This window comes from Prionailurus viverrinus, chromosome C1 (genome assembly GCF_022837055.1).
Source record: "Prionailurus viverrinus isolate Anna chromosome C1, UM_Priviv_1.0, whole genome shotgun sequence".
Lineage (NCBI taxonomy): Eukaryota > Metazoa > Chordata > Mammalia > Carnivora > Felidae > Prionailurus > Prionailurus viverrinus.
This window is the reverse complement of record NC_062568.1, coordinates 187,769,927-187,788,006: the sequence shown is the minus strand read 5'-3', so window position 1 is coordinate 187,788,006 and position 18,080 is coordinate 187,769,927. Positions and strand designations below refer to the sequence as shown.

The 18,080-nt window shown below is 43.2% G+C and overlaps 1 protein-coding gene across 5 annotated transcripts in view; it reads right to left on the bottom strand.

Annotated features, from left to right (window-relative positions):
- The window catches only part of DLGAP3 (DLG associated protein 3), a 61,953-nt gene that overhangs the window by 12,289 nt on the left and 31,584 nt on the right, over positions 1 to 18,080 (bottom strand). For all 5 annotated transcript variants that reach the window (XM_047873662.1, XM_047873665.1, XM_047873666.1 and 2 more), the window contains 3 exons: positions 9,960 to 10,173; positions 9,363 to 9,676; positions 8,948 to 9,033 (listed from right to left, as the gene is read on the bottom strand). In XM_047873662.1, the coding sequence (XP_047729618.1) occupies positions 8,948 to 9,033; positions 9,363 to 9,676; positions 9,960 to 10,173 (614 nt within the window). The remainder of the gene's footprint in view (positions 1 to 8,947; positions 9,034 to 9,362; positions 9,677 to 9,959; positions 10,174 to 18,080) is intronic.

Here is an 18,080-nt window from a genome sequence, read left to right as displayed (position 1 = left end):
GTGCATTGCTTTCGCATGACTGCTCTGGGAGTACAAATTCATGAGGATGGAAACCTCCTTCCCAGGGCTCAGGGGCTTCTATTCTTTCAGTACATGCCATTCCCAAGGCCCCAAAGTCAGAAATTACCATGATGCTAAGGAAAGGGTGGGGTGGGGTGGGGTGGGGTGGGGAGGGGGCTGCCTTCCTCCCATAGAGTTCTCCAGGTGGCCCTGTTTGGGCACAACTGGGTATAAGTAGGGTTGTTAGATAAAATACAGGAGCCCCTGTTGAATTTGAATTTCAGATAAGTAACAGGTAATTTTTTAGTATATCTCATGCAATTTGGGGAAACTCCATATACTAAAACCTCTTCATCGTTTATCTGACAACCAGACTTAACTGAGCATTCTGGTGTTTTTTGTTTATTTTGTTTTCTTTTTGCTAAATCTGGAATTTAAGACAAGCTCTTAATAGGAAGGATCTACTGGTAAAAGATAGGAGGGGATTCCCATAGTTAGAGTTTGAAGCAAAACTCATATGGTTTCTATGTTCTTAAAGGGCCCCAGGAATAGTCTTCTAACATTTAGCAAGGTCATGTGATACATTCTTTTTTTATGTTTATTTTTATTTTTGAGACAGAGCATGAGTAGGGGAGGGGCAGAGAGAGAAGGAGACAAAGGGTCCGAAGAAGGTTCTGTGTGCTGACATCAGCGAGCCCATTATGGGGCTCAAACTCACGAACTATGAGATCAAGACCTGAGCTGAAGTCAGACACTTACCCAACTGAGCCACCCAGGCATCCCTGTGCATTCTTTTTTTTTTTTTTTAACGTTTATTCATTTTTGAGACAGAGAGACAGAGTGTGAGTGGGGGAGGGGCAGAGAGAGAGGGAGACACAGAATCCGAAGCAGGCTCCAGGCTCCGAGCTGTTAGCACGGAGCCCCACGCGGGGCTCGAACCCACGAACCGTGAGATTGTGACCTGAGCTGAAGTCAGGCACTTAACCGCCTGAGCCACCCAGGCGCCCTCCCATGCATTCTTTTATCCTGGCCCAGAGTATGCTGGGTCTGGGTAGACAGGTGCTGTAGGATGCCCTAAAACAGCCCTGGTAACTGTTTCTTAAGTATGCTCCCTCCCACCACAGGGACTTAGCACATACTGTTCCTTCTGCCTAGAACACTCTTATCTCCCACTTCCACCTAGTTAAACTGTATTAACCATTCATCGAGATCTCTACCCAAATGTCACTTCCTCAGGAAAGCCACGCCAAACCCTGACTAGGTCAAAGCCCCCTACGATACACTCTCAACTGTGCACATACCTCTCCTTTGTGGTACCACCACAGCTGCACTTCTACATCATTTATGAGCTACTCAGATTTAACATGGCAGTATGCTTCACAGGGCAGGGGCTGTCTGGTTCCACTTACCTTTGTATCCTCAGTGCCCAGCATAGTACTTGACAAATAATAGGGGTCTAATAAATATCTGTGGACAAATGAATCTTAGTTGGGGGTGCAGCGGAGATGGAACTGAAGAAGCACCCACAGCCACCCATCCCTGTGTAGTTCTAAGCCAAGTCACCACGGTTATGGGCAACTGGAAAAAACCCACTGGCAACAGGTCTAAGGGGCAATAAATCTGAACTCTTCACCCAACAGGTTGGCAGGGAACACACTGAAAGGCAGAAGAGGAGAGACCTTTCCTTTCTGGCAATTTCTAAAACCAACGGGCAGAGAGAGATGACAGATACCAGGGCCAGTGAGACAGGAGTAAGAACAAGAGAGTCCAAGAAAATGGGGCGGCAGCAGGTGGGGGCTCCTGGATGTCTGCCTGGAAAGGCTGCTGGTAGTCATGGCTCGCTTTTATGTACCATTTGGGGCATGGTGTGTGGTAAGTCAGACTTAAAGTGCCAGGGACATAAGGGACACAAAGGACAGTGCAGGTGGATAACTAAGGATGCCTGCAGCAGACAAGCAAGGGAGCCTGGCCAGAGAGATGCGCCAGATTTCTTCTCTCCCCACCTGTCACCCCCTTGGATTCCCAGCACGATCACCTGTCCCGGGCAATTCAGCTCTTTAGACATTTATCCAACACCTTCTCCCCCTCACCAGCTCACCCCACCAAGACCCCACGAATACCTACACAAGAGCAAGAAAGACCTCCCCTCGGCCTGTCCCTGTCCTTCCATGACTTTGCTCCAAAATGCTTCTCAAATTGGTCCGCTTCTCTCCGTATCTACTGCTATCAGCCTAGTCCAGACAACTGATCAATACGGCAGACTGAACTAACTTGAAAAGCTCCCACTCACACACACACTGAAACACAGAGAAATACTGGATAAAATAAAGTCAAACGGTGTTTCTGCTATAGTGCCAAGCTTGAAAATAGAAAGAGAGAAATCATCAGGTACTAGAGACAAAAAGGAAATTCAAAACCTAAGAAGTGAGAGGGAATCTAAGCCAAGTGAGCCACAGGAATAGTGGGCCAGACATATGCTAGAGGCTAGATGGTAATGCTCAGGGAGGAAGAGAGGAAAGCCCCCAAACCCGTGCATCCTGGGGAGCTGGAAGGAGACCCCATGTACAAAGCCAGCAGCCACGAAGGGTCATTTTACTTACAAACGTGGACTAGAAAATGCAGGTCATGCTTCAGAAATGTGGCCTGGAAGTCCGTTTTATGTGTGGGTATGAGTTACAGTGAGTGCTAGCACTGAAATCCAGAAACCTCAAGAAGAGACATGGACTCTAAAACTGGTCCCAAGCTGAAGCAGTACTTCAGCACAGAAAACGCTGAACGCATGAGGACGGAGTGGGCAGTAACAAGTAATAGTGAACATGTAAGTTGGTCTAAAATATGCTTGTAAATCTAAACTATTAGACCATGAAAGATATAAGAACAGCTGCTTTAGCAGAGTTTTTTTTTTAAGGAGGTATAGTCAAAATACTAGACAAATACAACATGGAAGATGGGAAGAGGGAGTTAAGAAGGAAATTAAGGTGTTCCAAGCTTCTTGGTGTTTGCCCATGAAGGGTAGAAATACTCACTGGTTTTAGACTTTAGTAGAAAAATATGAAACTAAGTATATTTGCTAAACATTTGAGGAAAATCACTACTAAAATGTAAACTTCCAAAGCAGTAGAAGGAAAAAAGAAATAAAGTAAATTTGATCAGTTCAATAGAAGGCAGAGAAGTAGGAGAGGAGGAAAGCAACGAAAAAGCATGACGGGGTGCCTAGCTGGCTTAGTCAGTACAGCATGTGACTCTTGATCTCAGGGTCATGAGTTCAAGTCCCATGTGGGGCATAGAGCTTACTTTAAAAAAGAAAAAAGGGGGGCGTGTAGAAAAGGCATTGTTAAAGAGATAATAAAAAGAAGTCAAAATAAATGAGTAATCAATATATGTATATGTATATGTATATATAGAAATAGACTAAATACATCTACTAAATTTTAGCCCCACACTGCTTACAAGCAACAGATCTAAAAAGGATATAAGGAGGTTGAAAATCAAAGTATGAAAAAGGAGATTTTGGAAAATTAACCAAAAGAAAACAACCATAATGATAAAATCAGGCAAAATAGACGTCAAGACAAAAAACATTAGTGAGGATGATCAGCAGCCTATTTAATGATCAAAGGGGCAACCCACCAAGAAGACATAACAATCATAAGCCTGAATACTTCTAAGTAGCACTCTCAAACTGAAGAAAAAACTAATAAAAGTACCAGGGAAAATGACACATCCACAATCATGGTGAGACATTTTTAATACAACTCTCTCAGAACTGGCTAAAAAATTTAAACAAAAATCAAAGCTAAACATTTGAAAAATATAATTTAGAAGTCTGACCATTTATATAATAAGTGTATATATGAGAGAGGAAGTCTCAACAAATTTTAAGGAATAAAAAATATACCGAATGCATACTATTACCACATGCAGCAAATTTAGAAATTAGTAGTGGAAAGATAGCTCCCCACCACCCCCCACAAAATAATTTGGAAACTAAAACAAAACAAAACAAAAACTTGTAAATAATTCATGGAATTCACAGGTGAAAAAGGAAATTAGGATAAAAGTTACAAACTATTTAGAACTGAACAATAAAAATACTGCATCTCAAAATTTATGAAATACAGTTATAGCAGCATAGTTAAAAGGAAAATTTATAGCCTTAAAAACACATGTTACAAAATAAGAAATAGTGTTCAGGAAACTGTAAAAAAGTCACAGAAGACAGGAAAAAGAAAAATAATAACACAAAAGTAAAAAAAAAAAAAAAAAAAGGAAACATTAAAGATAAAAAAGAAAGAATAGAGATGCTAATGACCCAAAAGCTAGTTTTCTTAAAGACTGATAAAATATAACTTTAAGGGGAACCTGGGTGACTCAGCTGGTTAAGCGTCTGGCTCTTGGTTTCAGCTCAGGTCATGATCTCCCGGTTTGTGAGTTTGAGCCCCACATCGTGCTTGGGATTCTCTCTCTCTTCCTCTCTCTCTCTGCGCCCCCCCCCCAAAAATAAATAAATAACTTCTTCTAAAAATATATATATCTTTAAAATGATAAACTATACAAACCTCAGACAACATTGATCAAGAAATAGAGATTGGACATACATATATGGTATTAGGAATGAAAAGAAGGGGCATAAGCTACAGATACAATAAAAACTTATAAAATTATAATACTATGACAAAGAATATTTGTGCCAAAAATGTTTTAAAACTGTCATTTTGGGGTGCCTGGGTGGCTCAGTTGGCTAAGCATCTAACTTCAGCTCAGGTCATGATCTCACAGCTTGTGGGTTCAAGCCCCATGTCAGGCTCTGTGCTGACAGTTCGGAGACTGGAGCCTGCTTCCGATTCTGTATCCCTATCTCTCTGCCCCTCCCCCACTCATGCTCTGTTTCTCTCTCTCTCAAAAATAAATAAGTGTTATAAAAAAATTTTTTAAACTGTCATTTTTTTTTTTTTTTTGTATAATGGCCCATTTCTTAGAAAAATATAAATCACCAGAACTGACTCAAGAAGAAAAAGAAAACCTGAATAGGTCAATAACCATGAAAGAAACTAAAGCTGTAGTTCAAAAAGTTTCTCCTAGCCCCAAAGGCATCAGGCCTAGATAGTTTTATGGGCAACTTTTACCAAAACGTTAAGAAATAGATAATTCCTACTTTACACAAATTGTTCCAAAGAACAGAAACACAGATAAGGCTTCCAAACTCATTTTAGTACTCCAGCATAACCTAAATGCCTGAACTGAATAACAACAATAAAGCAAAACCGTCATCTAATATCACTTATGAACACAGATATAAAAATCTTAAAGTAGGGGCACCTGGGTGGCTCAGTCAGTTGAGCATCCAAGTTCATCTCATGGTTCATGAGTTCGAACCCCATATCTCGCTCGCTGGTGTCAGCACAGAGCCCACTTCAGATCCTCTGTCCCCCCTCTCTGCCCCTACCCCACTCACACTCTCTCTCTCTCAAAAATAAACCCAAAAAACATCTTAAAGTAGTAGCTATTCAAAAATCCAGTAAGGTATATAAAAATAATACAGCAAGACTGTGACAAAAGCCACTAGAGTTCTGTATGTCCATTCTTCTCTTTGTCTTTAGCCAGAAGAACCCTGATTTTCAGCAATGTGCCCTGCTCGTTGTACATTGCTTCCCAACTAAGACTATACACCTCATAGCCTCCCTTGCAGCTAGATGCCACATGATGAGGTTTTAGCCAATGTGATGTACCTGAGCATGTCATATGTAATTTTCAGAAAGTCTTTTTTACAAGGAAGGACTGTGTCCCTCCTCTCTTCCTCCTTGGTACTTCTCAGAATACAGATAGGACTGGCTGGAGCTTGGGCATCAGCTCCTGGGAAGGAGGCGATGCACAGAGTGCAAGACCAGCAAGATAGAAAAAGCCTGGATCCTGACACTGCACTTCTACCTCCAGGCCTTTCTTTTTCTAAGTGAAGGAGAAACTCACTTAAGATACTATTGAGGTTCCAGGCACCTGAGTGATTCTGTCAGTTCAGCGTCCGACTTTGGTTTAGGTCATGATCTTGCAGTTCACAAGTTCGAGCCCCGCACTGAACTCTCTGGTCAGCACAGAGCCCACTTTGGATCCTCTCTGTCTCCCTCTCTCTCTGCACCCCCCTCAAAAATAAACATTAAAAAAATTTTTTTAAAGATTCTATTGAGGCTCTGCTACTTCCAGCAAAACTTAATCCAAACTGACAATAGCATCAAGCAGGGTTCATCCCAGGAATGAAATAATGGATCAATGTGGAAAATCTATTAATATAATTCACATTACAGATGAAAGGAGAAAATCTATGATCATCCAAGTAGATTCTGAACAAGCATGCAATAAAATTCCAGCTCATTTTCTATTTAAAAGGAAATAAAAATGAAACTTCTTAGCCAACTGGGAATAGAAGGGAATTTCCTTAACCCGATAAATAGTATCCACCTAAAACTGTACCAAACATCACCTAACTTGTGAGCAGGATTTGAGAAGATAACCACCAATGTCAGGAATGGGACAAGACTGCTACACTCCAAAGTGAACTAGAAGTCCTACACAATGCATTATTGCAAGAAACAGAAATTAAAAGAAACAGATTTAAAAGAAATATCCTTATTTACAGAAGACATGATCAACTATATAGAAAATCCATCATGATTTTCAGATAAACTACGAGTCCTAATAGGAGACAGCAGCTAATCTGCTGAATACAAAAATCAACGTATAAAACTTTATAATCTTCCCGTGCACTGGTAGTGCCCAATTGGAAAATAAAATAGAAAAAAGAGGTCCTCTATGATGCAAAAGGCTCTATCACCTTTCTTCTGTATCAGGAAACATTCCTGCTTACTAGACTCCCCATACTCACTATTATTTCCCTCAAGTTCATTCTCCACTTAGCAGCTAGTGATCTTTTGTAAACATAAATTAGATCTTGTCATGCTTCTTTCACCTTTTAATGGCTACTCATTAGTTATAATTAAATTCCAGTTCTTAATCATGCCCATGCTCTGCATGACCTGACCTCTGCCTATTCTCCAATCCACTCCCTCACCACTGCCCCATCTCGTTCCACACCAGCCCCAGAACCTTCTTTTGGTTCCTGATGCATGTCAAACTCTGTCCTGCCCAAGTGCCTTCACATATGCTATTCCCTCTTCCTGGTACCCTTCCACCAACAATCATCACCTGAGTATTCCCAGTCAATCCTTGAATTACCCACTTACCCTAAATAAGATCCCTTCTCTCTTAGATTTTTTCTTTCATATTCCCACCATAACATGTAATAATATCCCATTACATATTACACCATAATGCATGATCATATTTCTTTCTGTGGAGTATTTATTCACTGCCTTGGTTCCCTTCCAAGCCATAACTTCTGTGAGGGCAAGACTCATGTCTTTGATGTTTCCATGAGCCTTTAATAGGAACGGTCATATAAGAGATGCTCAATGAGCATTTTCTAAATGAATGAATGAATGAAAGTTTACTGATTTAGCCAGAATCTCAGTAGAATGTCTACTGCACTCTTTCCAGGATTCAGGCTTGTGAGGAAGAATAGGGGGACCCCCAGGGGTCTCACTGGATGAGGGACCAAGAAGCCTTATAAAGGAGTGAGTGTGGGTAGTGGGTTTGGTTGATGGTCCACAGAGTAGCATTAGAGTTGGGGGAAGAGTTCTGAACACAGAGCTGCCTCCCTCCATGACTCCTACCCCACCAATCAGGAACTCAGGTCATGGACTTGTGAATTGGGTTTGCCATAAAGCGCTCCTTTCCTGGGATCTTTGTGGAATATTAAGAGTTTGGAGGACAGTGGCTTTCAGGAGCAATGGAGGCAACAAGGCAGCTATTGATCACTCTTGGTGGAAGCATTTACAGCCTCAGGAGCATATGGAACGGCAGGGAGCTGGAGCGTGCATAAAGAAAACTGGTGCAGCCCACAGGAACCCCACGACTTGATCAGGCACGCGCGCGCGCGCACACACACACACACACACACACACACACACACACACACTACTCCCAGGGGTTCCCAGAAAGAGCTAACAGAACTTTAGGGGAGGTCAAAAGGCCCAACAGTGGCAGCTGGGAACAGCTGAAGGGGCTGCTACTAAGACTCTAGCCTTATTCTTCTAGTGCGTATGGCCTGGACAACACAGATTACCATGAAACTCTTGCAGCCACCGTACTTAGGGCCACTGGCCTGGTGGCATTGCAGCCCAGAGGGCAGATGGGCCACTGTGGCACTGCCACATGGTCATTAGAGAAAGCATCTTCCCATAGGGAGCCAACAACAGAGGGACTCCTCCCAGTATCCCCTCCAGAGCTGAATGCTAATTTTTCAGCTGGAAATTAAGGAAGCAGTGTTTCTGAGGCCACCTAATGCCAGAATAGTGGCTGCTGGTAATTCTACTATCTTGGGTACACCACAGACTCAGGCATGTAATAGGTACCCCTGACTGGTTAAATGCTTGTGTGAGCCAAGTGAGGAGGAGTATTACATTTGCCAGAGGCCCCTGAGAGGCAATCTTCATGTTTATTTGTTTCTTTTTGAGCTCACATACTTGTACACCACAGGCCATAAGGAGGGATTAGGAAAATCCTGCTATCCCCCATAAAGGACAGTTGTTGGAGGCCTGCTCAGCACCTACCTGTTACCTCTCCCTACCAGCCCCTTCCTCCAACCACTCCTGTCGCCTCGGAACACCTGGGACAGGCACGGGTACAAGGAGAACTCACTTTAGATCTGATGGCTGCCCTGCTGACATCTCAGAGGGTAACCTCTGTGGCTGCCCAGACTCCTCCCCATTAGGAGGGCTCTAGTCGCAGTCCAGAAAGAGAGGGTGTGCAGGCAGACCACACCAAGAAGGGCACTGTGCAGCCTCCTCTCCTCTTCTCCCCCAAGGAAGCCTGAGATAGCCCCACCCAGACCTACCTCTTGTCCTCTTCCACCTGAACACCAATGGAGTGGAACTCTCTTCGACTCCTGTTCTCCGTGTCCGAGTCCGAGATAGTCTCCACCTGGCGGCAGGGTAGCGGGAGTCAGTGGCCGGGGCTAGACAAGGGACACAAGCTCTCCCCAGGCAGAGGGGTGAGCAGAGGCTGAGCCCCAAGCCAGTGGGCAGATTCTGCAAAGACAATCTGACCCAACAAGAAGAGACCCAGGAGGTCAGAGGCATGGTACTGGCAACCAGTAGAGGCGATGGCTCCACGACAAGTGACAAGGGAGTGGGCCGGGACTGGTTGTAAGGGCCCTGTCGATGACCAGGCACAGAGCAGACCAAGGAAAAGGTCAACCCATCCCCACCGGCCAGGGCCTGAGCTTGCTTCGGGGCCTCGTCTTGCCGTACCTGCACCCCAATGGACGGCCGCCACTTCCGCTGCCGCGCCAGGCTCCGCAGCTCCTCCCTGCCAGGAATGGTCTTGATGATGAGTGTAGGGGGCTTGGGGCTGGCCCGGGGTGGCACCGGAGCCAACTCCAGGGTGCGCGCGCCCATGGCCGGGCCGTCCAGCCCGTCCGCGGAGCTGCAGCGCCGGGCGGGGCCCTCGGCGGCCGTGAAGCTCTCGTGGGCGGAGTCGGTGCTGCTCTGGGCCGTGATGGAGATGCGGGGCGGGGCCTGGCTTCCCGGCGGGATGGGGGACGGGGCCTTTCTGAAGTTGAAGGCTGTGGCCGGAACGCAGAAACGCAGCGGGTGAGAAACTCGCGTCCCAGCGGGTGTCTTGTGGCCCACCGCCCCACACCCACGCGGTGCCAGAGGAGGCAGCAGGCACGCGTCCTCCAAGCGCTGCTACGTACAGAGCCGAGGCTTGTTCTCCCCATCATGCGGCCCAGAGAGGCAAGCCAGCTGCCCAAGATCACACAGCACAGCTGTGAATGGGGCCAGCGCCAGAACCCAGGGCGCTCTCCAACCTAGGGCCGGGCCGGGGTGCAGAGAGGGCACACTCACAGGAGCCGGGCCTCCCTGAGACAGAGGCAGGGGCAGCAAGGAGGGGCAGGCAGTCGTCGTCTTGAGAGCAGCCGGCCTGGATGGCCCGGAGGTAGCTGTGGCTCCGCATGCGGAAACAGCCGGGCAGGTCCAGGGCGTCCACTGCCTGGGACTCGAGTTCCCCAAACACAGACCCGCACACGGCCTCCAGCTGCTGGTTCAGCTCCTCACTGAGCTGGGGGCAGGGGGTAGGGAGGATAGTTACAGGGGTGCTGGGATGAAAGCGGGTGTCTCTGAGGCGCATTGCCTTAGGAATATATCTGGATCTGCAGAGACTGCCTCTGTGTGACGCTGGGACGAAAAGAAACCCTCACTCTGTGCAAAGAAGAAGGATTGAGGATCCTATGTCCTGTGCGGCTCTCCAGGCCTGCCTCCACTGTCTTGGGGTCTGTTCTTTACCCTAAATACTTCTTCCACCCCATCTATGCCTCTCCCGGACACCTGGGACTGCCTCATCTTTCTCTCCACCTACAGCCAGCCCCTCACATTTCTCTCACCTAACCCAGAGGGAGAGGACCAGGGACATCCACCCTCCTGCCCAGTATGGAGGTGGGGAACTGCAGGGAAGGCAGTGCGCGCCTTTTATTTTATTATTTATGATCCATTACATTACAAAACTGATTGCACCCTATAGAGATATATATACCATGGGGCAGGGCAGAAATTAATGGGTAAGTGACGGAGCAAAAGTTTTTGTTTTGATAGTTTGTGGTACAGAATCCATGGTGGTTTTAAAAAAATTAAAGCAACTAAGAAAAAAAGCAAAACGAAAATTCTGTTCATGGAACCGTGTCCCCTAGCACTGCACTAAGACTAAATGTACCGCAGAGATTGCAGCATCGTTCGTATTATATGAGAAAACTGGCACAAAGGAAAAATAAAGGTAGGTGGTCCAGGGATAAGCTCTACACCCAGAGCACAGGATGAGTACAAGTTTGACCCTGAGCTTCAGAGCAGCCAAAGCATCAAGGAGTATAGCCTGCAGGTTGCCTGCACAGGCTACAGAGCCAGACCCACCTGGACTCAGATGTTGGCTCTGCACCTTCCTAGCACTAACTACTTAAAGCTTTGGGGCCTCAGTTTTATCACCTGCCCAATGAGAATGATAATGGTACCATCTTCATAGGGATATTTAGGGGACTCAAAGAAAAACATGTGGGGCATTTGGTGCAGGTACTGGTACATCCTAAGCCTTCAGTGGATGACATGTGAAGGTCTCAGGACCTACCTGGAAGCAAGCCACTGCTCATGAGAACCACAACTATTCCCTGTTATTGAGCCCAAGAGAAATCCCCCCATGAGTGATTACGTAGAGACCATTGGAGGAAGTCATGGATAAGGTCCTCGGTAGCATCCACATGGTAAATATGACACTAAGTGTCCCATGGCTGCATCTTGTGACATCTCCCAGGAGATTCATGACATATTTATGTGCAATCAACAGATAAAGTAGTGGCTTGGCTCACGTGTAAAATGCAACTTGACATTTCCATAACTCCACCTCCAAAGCATAACATGACGTAACTAAATTCTACCTCAAATTGAGCAGAAATTTCCATCCAATTCTACTGATCTTAATTTGCCCAAACTAAGGCTCAGAGAGAGCCGATGAACTGTCCAAAGATGCCCAGCTTGTAAGTGATTTACCAAAGTTAAATGCCAGGTTTCCTGGCTCTTTTCCCAGGCTGACTGAGCATCAGAATCTCCTGAGGACCTTGTTAAACCTACCTTAACTCAAGCTCCACTCCAAGGATCTGAACCCAAGGCTCTCTACCCATATGCCTCTCTTTGCTTTGGCTGCTTCAAAGCTCAGGGACAAAATTTTGTGAAAATTTGGATTCAGTGGTTCCAGTGTGGGCCCAGTAATCAAAAAGGAGTGTCTGGACTTCTTTCTGCGGCTTGTTCTAAAGTAACTTCATTAAAAATAATAATAATAAAATAAAATAAAGTAATTTCATTACAAGTGTACAGAAATCACAGGTCATGGAAAAATCAATCCAAGATCCTGTAGAAGTTAAGTTCTGCCATGTTTGGCACAGGCCACACTTCTGTGGCAGCTGTGGTTTTCATCATGGCTTCTGCAAGTTTCCTATCTCTGGACCTCTGGGGTACCAAGGACCAGTTTTATTTCCTAAAGCTCAGAAGCTGATCTAACTCCTGCTATTTCTAGGCCAGGCTCAAGATACTCCCCAACTAGAACCAATCCAGCTCAGAGAGTCCCTTCTGGGGCATAGGAGAGTTGATCTAACTCCAGTAGAGAGCATTCTGGATACCACAGATGGAAGGAATCTCATTTTGCAGCTCATCTCTGTATCTCCAAGCCTCTTCTGTGTGTAAAGTTCTAGACATAATATCTGGCATATAGCAGAGGGTCTTAAATCACAATGACAGTACCTTTCAGAGGCCTCTCCTTCCCAGAGTCTCTGAAACTCTTGAAATCCCAACCATATGCTATTCCTATGACCAATTCTATCCAAGGCAGACAGAGGGAAGGTGAGAAACTCCCTGGGGACACACTTTCTATCTCTACTGGCCAAGAGGAGCTTCTGAAGTGTTTCCACAAGGGACCAGGACCTAAGGGAAACACAGACTTGTATAGACTCCCAGAGGAATATTGCACCGGTGTTGATCTTTACTGTATTAGAATTATAAAATTGTAACATTGTGCTGTGAATTCTCCTATTATCCCTGCACTGCCTTCCACCCTGTTTCCCCCAGCCCCCACTTTCAGTAGAGTCAAAGTCAAAGAATCCTCTTAGAAAATAGGAACCTTAGCCTTTTTCCAAACCAGACTCAGAATCGGTAAATATTTCCCAGGGTGTGGGATATTTAGCAGAAAACGCTTTGCTTGGGTCTAACTGAAATTGTCCATGCTAGAGTTGGCAGGTTCATCTGGGGGCTACGCAACATCCTCTATAGTTTACCTGTGTCATTTAGTTTAGCTAACCTTGGAAAACACTCCCATTTCAAAACACTCTAAAACATTGGATAAAATATAAGAAATGTTTTATATGCATAGCTGAGCTCACAAGAAAGCACGATGTGTCCCCAGGGGACAAAAGCAAAGAGGAGACTAGAAAATCAGAATATTAACTGTGTGAGTCAGGGCTGCAAACAGCCCAGGGGCGGTGGAAGGTGGGGGTGCAGGTTGCTGGTCTCAGGGACTAACGGGTTTAGGTATTAACACTCACTTGGGTGTGGGAGTAAGGCGCTGGGCCCACATGAAACACAGCATTGGAAATGAGAACCTCCATAAAGGTAGGAAAGGGGAAACCTTTCATGAAAAGTAGACTAAAAAAAAATTAATTATCAGCACAGGATGATAATAGGAAGCTAGTCTGTAATCTAGGCACTAGAGGGAGGGAGAAGTAGGCCAATGTTCTAAGATTTTTGTAGCCACAAGCTGGTCTTCACATAGATACAGGATTCTGTCTGCATAGGCCTGGGTGACAGACACCTCCCTGCAAATTAAAAATTAACATAAAATGGTCCCAGACCAAGAATAGTCTAACATAAGCGATTGCAAAGTATTTTCTGAGGAACAAATTTCTAACCCAGGCTGTTCAGGACTGTCACAGATAAAGTTCCACTGAAGATGAGTTCATACCAGACCATGTGGTACACTACCCACGACACAGCCCCTAATGATGTCCACCTCCTAGCATTAACACCCTTGTATAGTTCCCTCCTCTTGAGTATGGCCTATACTTATTGTAATACATAGAACATGGAGGATACAATGGAATGTCACTTCTGAGATTAGATTACAAAGAGACTGTGGCTTCCATCTCAGGCACTCTCTCTCAGAGTCTTTGCTCTGGGAGAAGCAAGCTGTTATGTTCTGAGTAGCCCTATGGTGAGTCCCACATGTCAAGAAACTGATGACTCTGGCCAATAGGCACTGAGCATCACATGGCAACAGCCATATGAGTGAGTAAGGAAGTAGATATTCCTCCAGTCAAGCCGTGACATGACTACAGCCCTGACCAACATCTTTTGTTGAAGCCATGTGAGTCACCTGATCCAGAGGGTACCCAGCTAAGCTGCACTGAGATTCCTGACCCACAGAAATGGTGAGATAATAAATATTTGTTGATTTAAGACACTATGTTTGAGGATAATACGTCACACAGCAATAGAAAACTAAAACAAACTGTGACATAAACAACTAAGCTTTTATTGAGCTAAGCCATTGAGAATTCAAGCGTCATCTGTTACAGCAGCTCGTGTTACCTTAGCTAAAACAGATTAGCTTTTAAACTATGTTTAAAACTTCTAAAACTTAAAAGATAAAACTGAAAATATAAGAGAACATAAACTTTGAAAAGAAGACTAGAAATATTTAAAAGAAACCAAACCAGCTTTCCAGAACTGAAAAAAAGTCAGTCAAATAAAAACATAATTAATGAGTTAAATCGTAGATGAGACACAACTGAAAAGAAAATTAGTGAATCAGAAGATACATCTAAGGAACTTACCCAGAAGGCAGCATAAAGAGGCAAAGAGATGGAAAATATGAATGAGAGGTTAAGATGCATGGAGGAAAGAATAGGATCTTGCAGTTCGTGGATTCAAGCCCCATGTCAGGCTCTGTGCTGACAGCTCAGAGCCAGGAGCCTGCTTTGGATTCTATGTCTCCCTCTCTCTCTGCCCCTTCCCCACTTGAGCTGTGCCTCTCTCTCAAAAAAATAAAATAAAATAAATAAACATTTTTTTTTAATCTTAAAACAAAACAAATAATAGGAGCTCCAGATGAAGGAATAGAGAGAATGTAGAAGAGGCAATATTTGGAGATAATTATACTGATGGAGAATTTTCCACACTTCTAACTTCAAGCATGACAGAGTGACAAGCTGGACAAAACTGTCAAAAATAACTATTTCCTCACTCTGAAAATCAGTCAAAGGTATACAAGAAAGAAACATATACATGAAAATTACTGAACAGCATGAGTCTGTGGTGGCCTTGCCTGGGGCTGCTCCCATTACTCAAGTTCCCAGCTCTATCAGTTGCAATAGTTCAATCAGGGTGAGGCAGGCTGTGAAAACCAGCTGCTTCATTGCCACTGCCACCTAATTTGAGCTCACTTAATTTGGAACATTGTCAGGTATGGTATCAAGAACAGGGGGGGAAAAATAGAGCAGGAATAGCCAGCAGCACTGCTAAGCTGAGATTTCAATGCTGTTTGGGACAAGCAATGGACTAAGAGATGAGGCAGAGATTTAACAGAGAAGTTTCAGGGGATGAAACAGCTAGAGAAGGTTTGATGAGCTCTCCACATATCTTGAGTTAAGTAGGGGTGAGTGCATACACAGCAGAGACCAGAGACGTCTTGAGCTGCCCACACCTCCCTGGCCAATGGGACCTGTGCACATGTGCGGAGATAACACAGAGAGACTGGCAAAAAGTAAAATTCAGGGTAGGCTTAAAAAGAGCCTGAAGTTTGTACTCCCAAGTCCACACACACAACCATAAGCAGAGAGAAGACTTTCTGGCTTAAGGTTTTTGAGCACAATCTCTGACCAATCTCTGGCTGAACACTAAGCTATACAGACACAGGACAACTCTTAGGAAGGCAGGCTTAAAAATAAAAACAAGAAAGAAAAGAAATTTAGTGAATACATCAGAGGCCACGTTTAGCATGGAAGACAGATTTCACAGATTTAGTCCAGGGATTAACAAACACATAATAAACAAAGCAATAACAATCAAGGGGTAAAGTAAGAATCCAGAGTTGCTACAATATGCTATCTAAAATGTTCAGAATATAACAAAAAAATCATGAGACATGCAAATAAACAAGAAAATATGAATGTTCCCAAATGTTTGATCTACAGACAAAAACTACAAAGCAGCTATTACAAATATGTTAAAAGAAGTAAAGTAAATCATGTTGAAAGATTTAAAAGAAAGCACAATAACTTCATGAATAAAAACTCACAACAAAAAGATAGAAAAAAAAAATTTTTTTAAACCAAATAGATATTCTGGAGCTGAAAAGTACAATAACTGAAGTGAAAAATTCACCAGAACGGCTCAGCATATGAAATAATCAGTAAACTTAATCAGTATAAATTATCCTATCTGAAGAATGGAGAGAAAAAAATAATAAAAATAAACAGAACTTCAGAGACCTACAGGACAATAACAAGTAAAGCAGTATACATGTAATGGGAATTCCAAAAGAAGAAGAGAGAAAGGGGAAGAAAAAGGAACAAAGAAATAACAGCTCAAAACTTTCCAAATGTTATGAAAAATATTATTCCGCAGATTAAAGAAGCTCAGCAAATTCAAAGTAGGTTAAACACAAAGGGATCCATAGCCAGATACATTACAGTCAAAATGCTGAAAGCCAAAAACCAAGAGAAAATCTTAATAGCACAAGGGAAAAACAATTCATCACATACAAGAAAACAACAATATGATTAACAACGGGCTTTTCATCAGAAACAATGAGCGCTAAAGGCAGTGGAATGGTATATTCAAAATGTTGAAATTAAAAACTGTCAGCCACTGGGGCCCCTGGGTGGCTCAGTCGGTTAGGCGTCCAACTTCGGCTCAGGTCATGATCTCACGGTTCGTGAGTTCAAGCCTCGCGTCAGGCTCTGTGCTGACAGCTCGGAGCCTGGAGCCTGTTTCGGATTCTGTGTCTCCCCCTCTCTCTGCCCCTCCCATGCTCATGCTCTGTCCCTCAATAATAAATAAATGTTAAAAAATATTTTAAAAATAAAATAAAATAAAAACTGTCAGCCAGGAATTCTATATTCAGCAAAATTATTCTTCAAAAATGGAGTAAAATTAAAGATGTTTCCAAATACATATAGACTGAAGAATTTGTTGCAGACCTATCTTATAAGAAACAATGGAAGTTGTTCAGGCTAAAGGGAAGTGATACCTCATGGTAACTCAAATCCACAGGAAGAGATGAAGGGGACCAGAAATGGCAAATATAAAAAACTCTATAGATATGTTTTTCTCATTTTTTCTCCTAACTTCTTTAAAAGGTGCAAAATTTCACAAAGCTATTATTTATAATACCAACATTCCTTTATAATAACTGTTAGTTTATAGCATATACATAAGAAAGGTACATGACAATAACAGCACAAAGAGAGGAGAGAAAAAAGAGACACATTGGAGCAGAATTACCAGAATTAATTTTTTTACCAGAATTAATTAGATTTTAATCAGTTATGATACACTTTGTAATTCCTTGAGCAACTCTAATAACTCAAATAATATAGTAAAAGGGAATTAATAACAAAGAAATTAAAATGGTTCACTAAAACATTCATTTAATACAAGAGAAGACAGTAAAGAAAGAACAGAGGAGCAAAAATGACATATGACACAATCCAACCATATCAATAATCACATTAAATGTGAATGAACAAGAAAGCCTCATTCGAAAGGTGGTAATTGTTAGATTGGATTTTTTTTTTTTGAAGCACAAGTAGGTTGAAAGTAAAAGGATGAAAAAAGATGTACCAACAAACAGTAACCATGAGAGAATTTTCCAGATTTGATGAATGACATTAATCTTCAGATTCAGGGAGCACACACACATATCACAGTGAAACTGCAGAACACCAAAATCAAAGAGAAGATCTCAACAGCAATCAGAAAGAAATGAAAAACTATGCACAAAGACAATTAGATTGATTGCAGACTTCCCAACAGCAACAAGAGGAGACAGATGACAAAAGAATACATTCAAAACACTGAGAGAAAATAAATGTTGACCTAAGATTCCATAATAAGCTAATTTATGTTAAAAAACGAGGGCAGACTACATCTTTTGTTTAAGGCAGAGTTTTATACTAACAGACATTCACTGAAAAAATTACTAAAGAAGATTTATTTTTTATTTTTTTAAACGTAATTTATTGTAACTAAAGAATATTTAAAAGGAAGGAATGAAACGTAAGAAGTTATGGGGGGAGGGGTTAAAGATATGAGTCTATATAATCAAGTACTAACAGCATAAAATTTGGGCACCTGGGTGGCTCAGTCGGTTAAGCCTCCAACTTCAGCTCAGGTCATGATTTCACAGTTCAAGAGTTCAAGCCCTGCGTCGGGCTC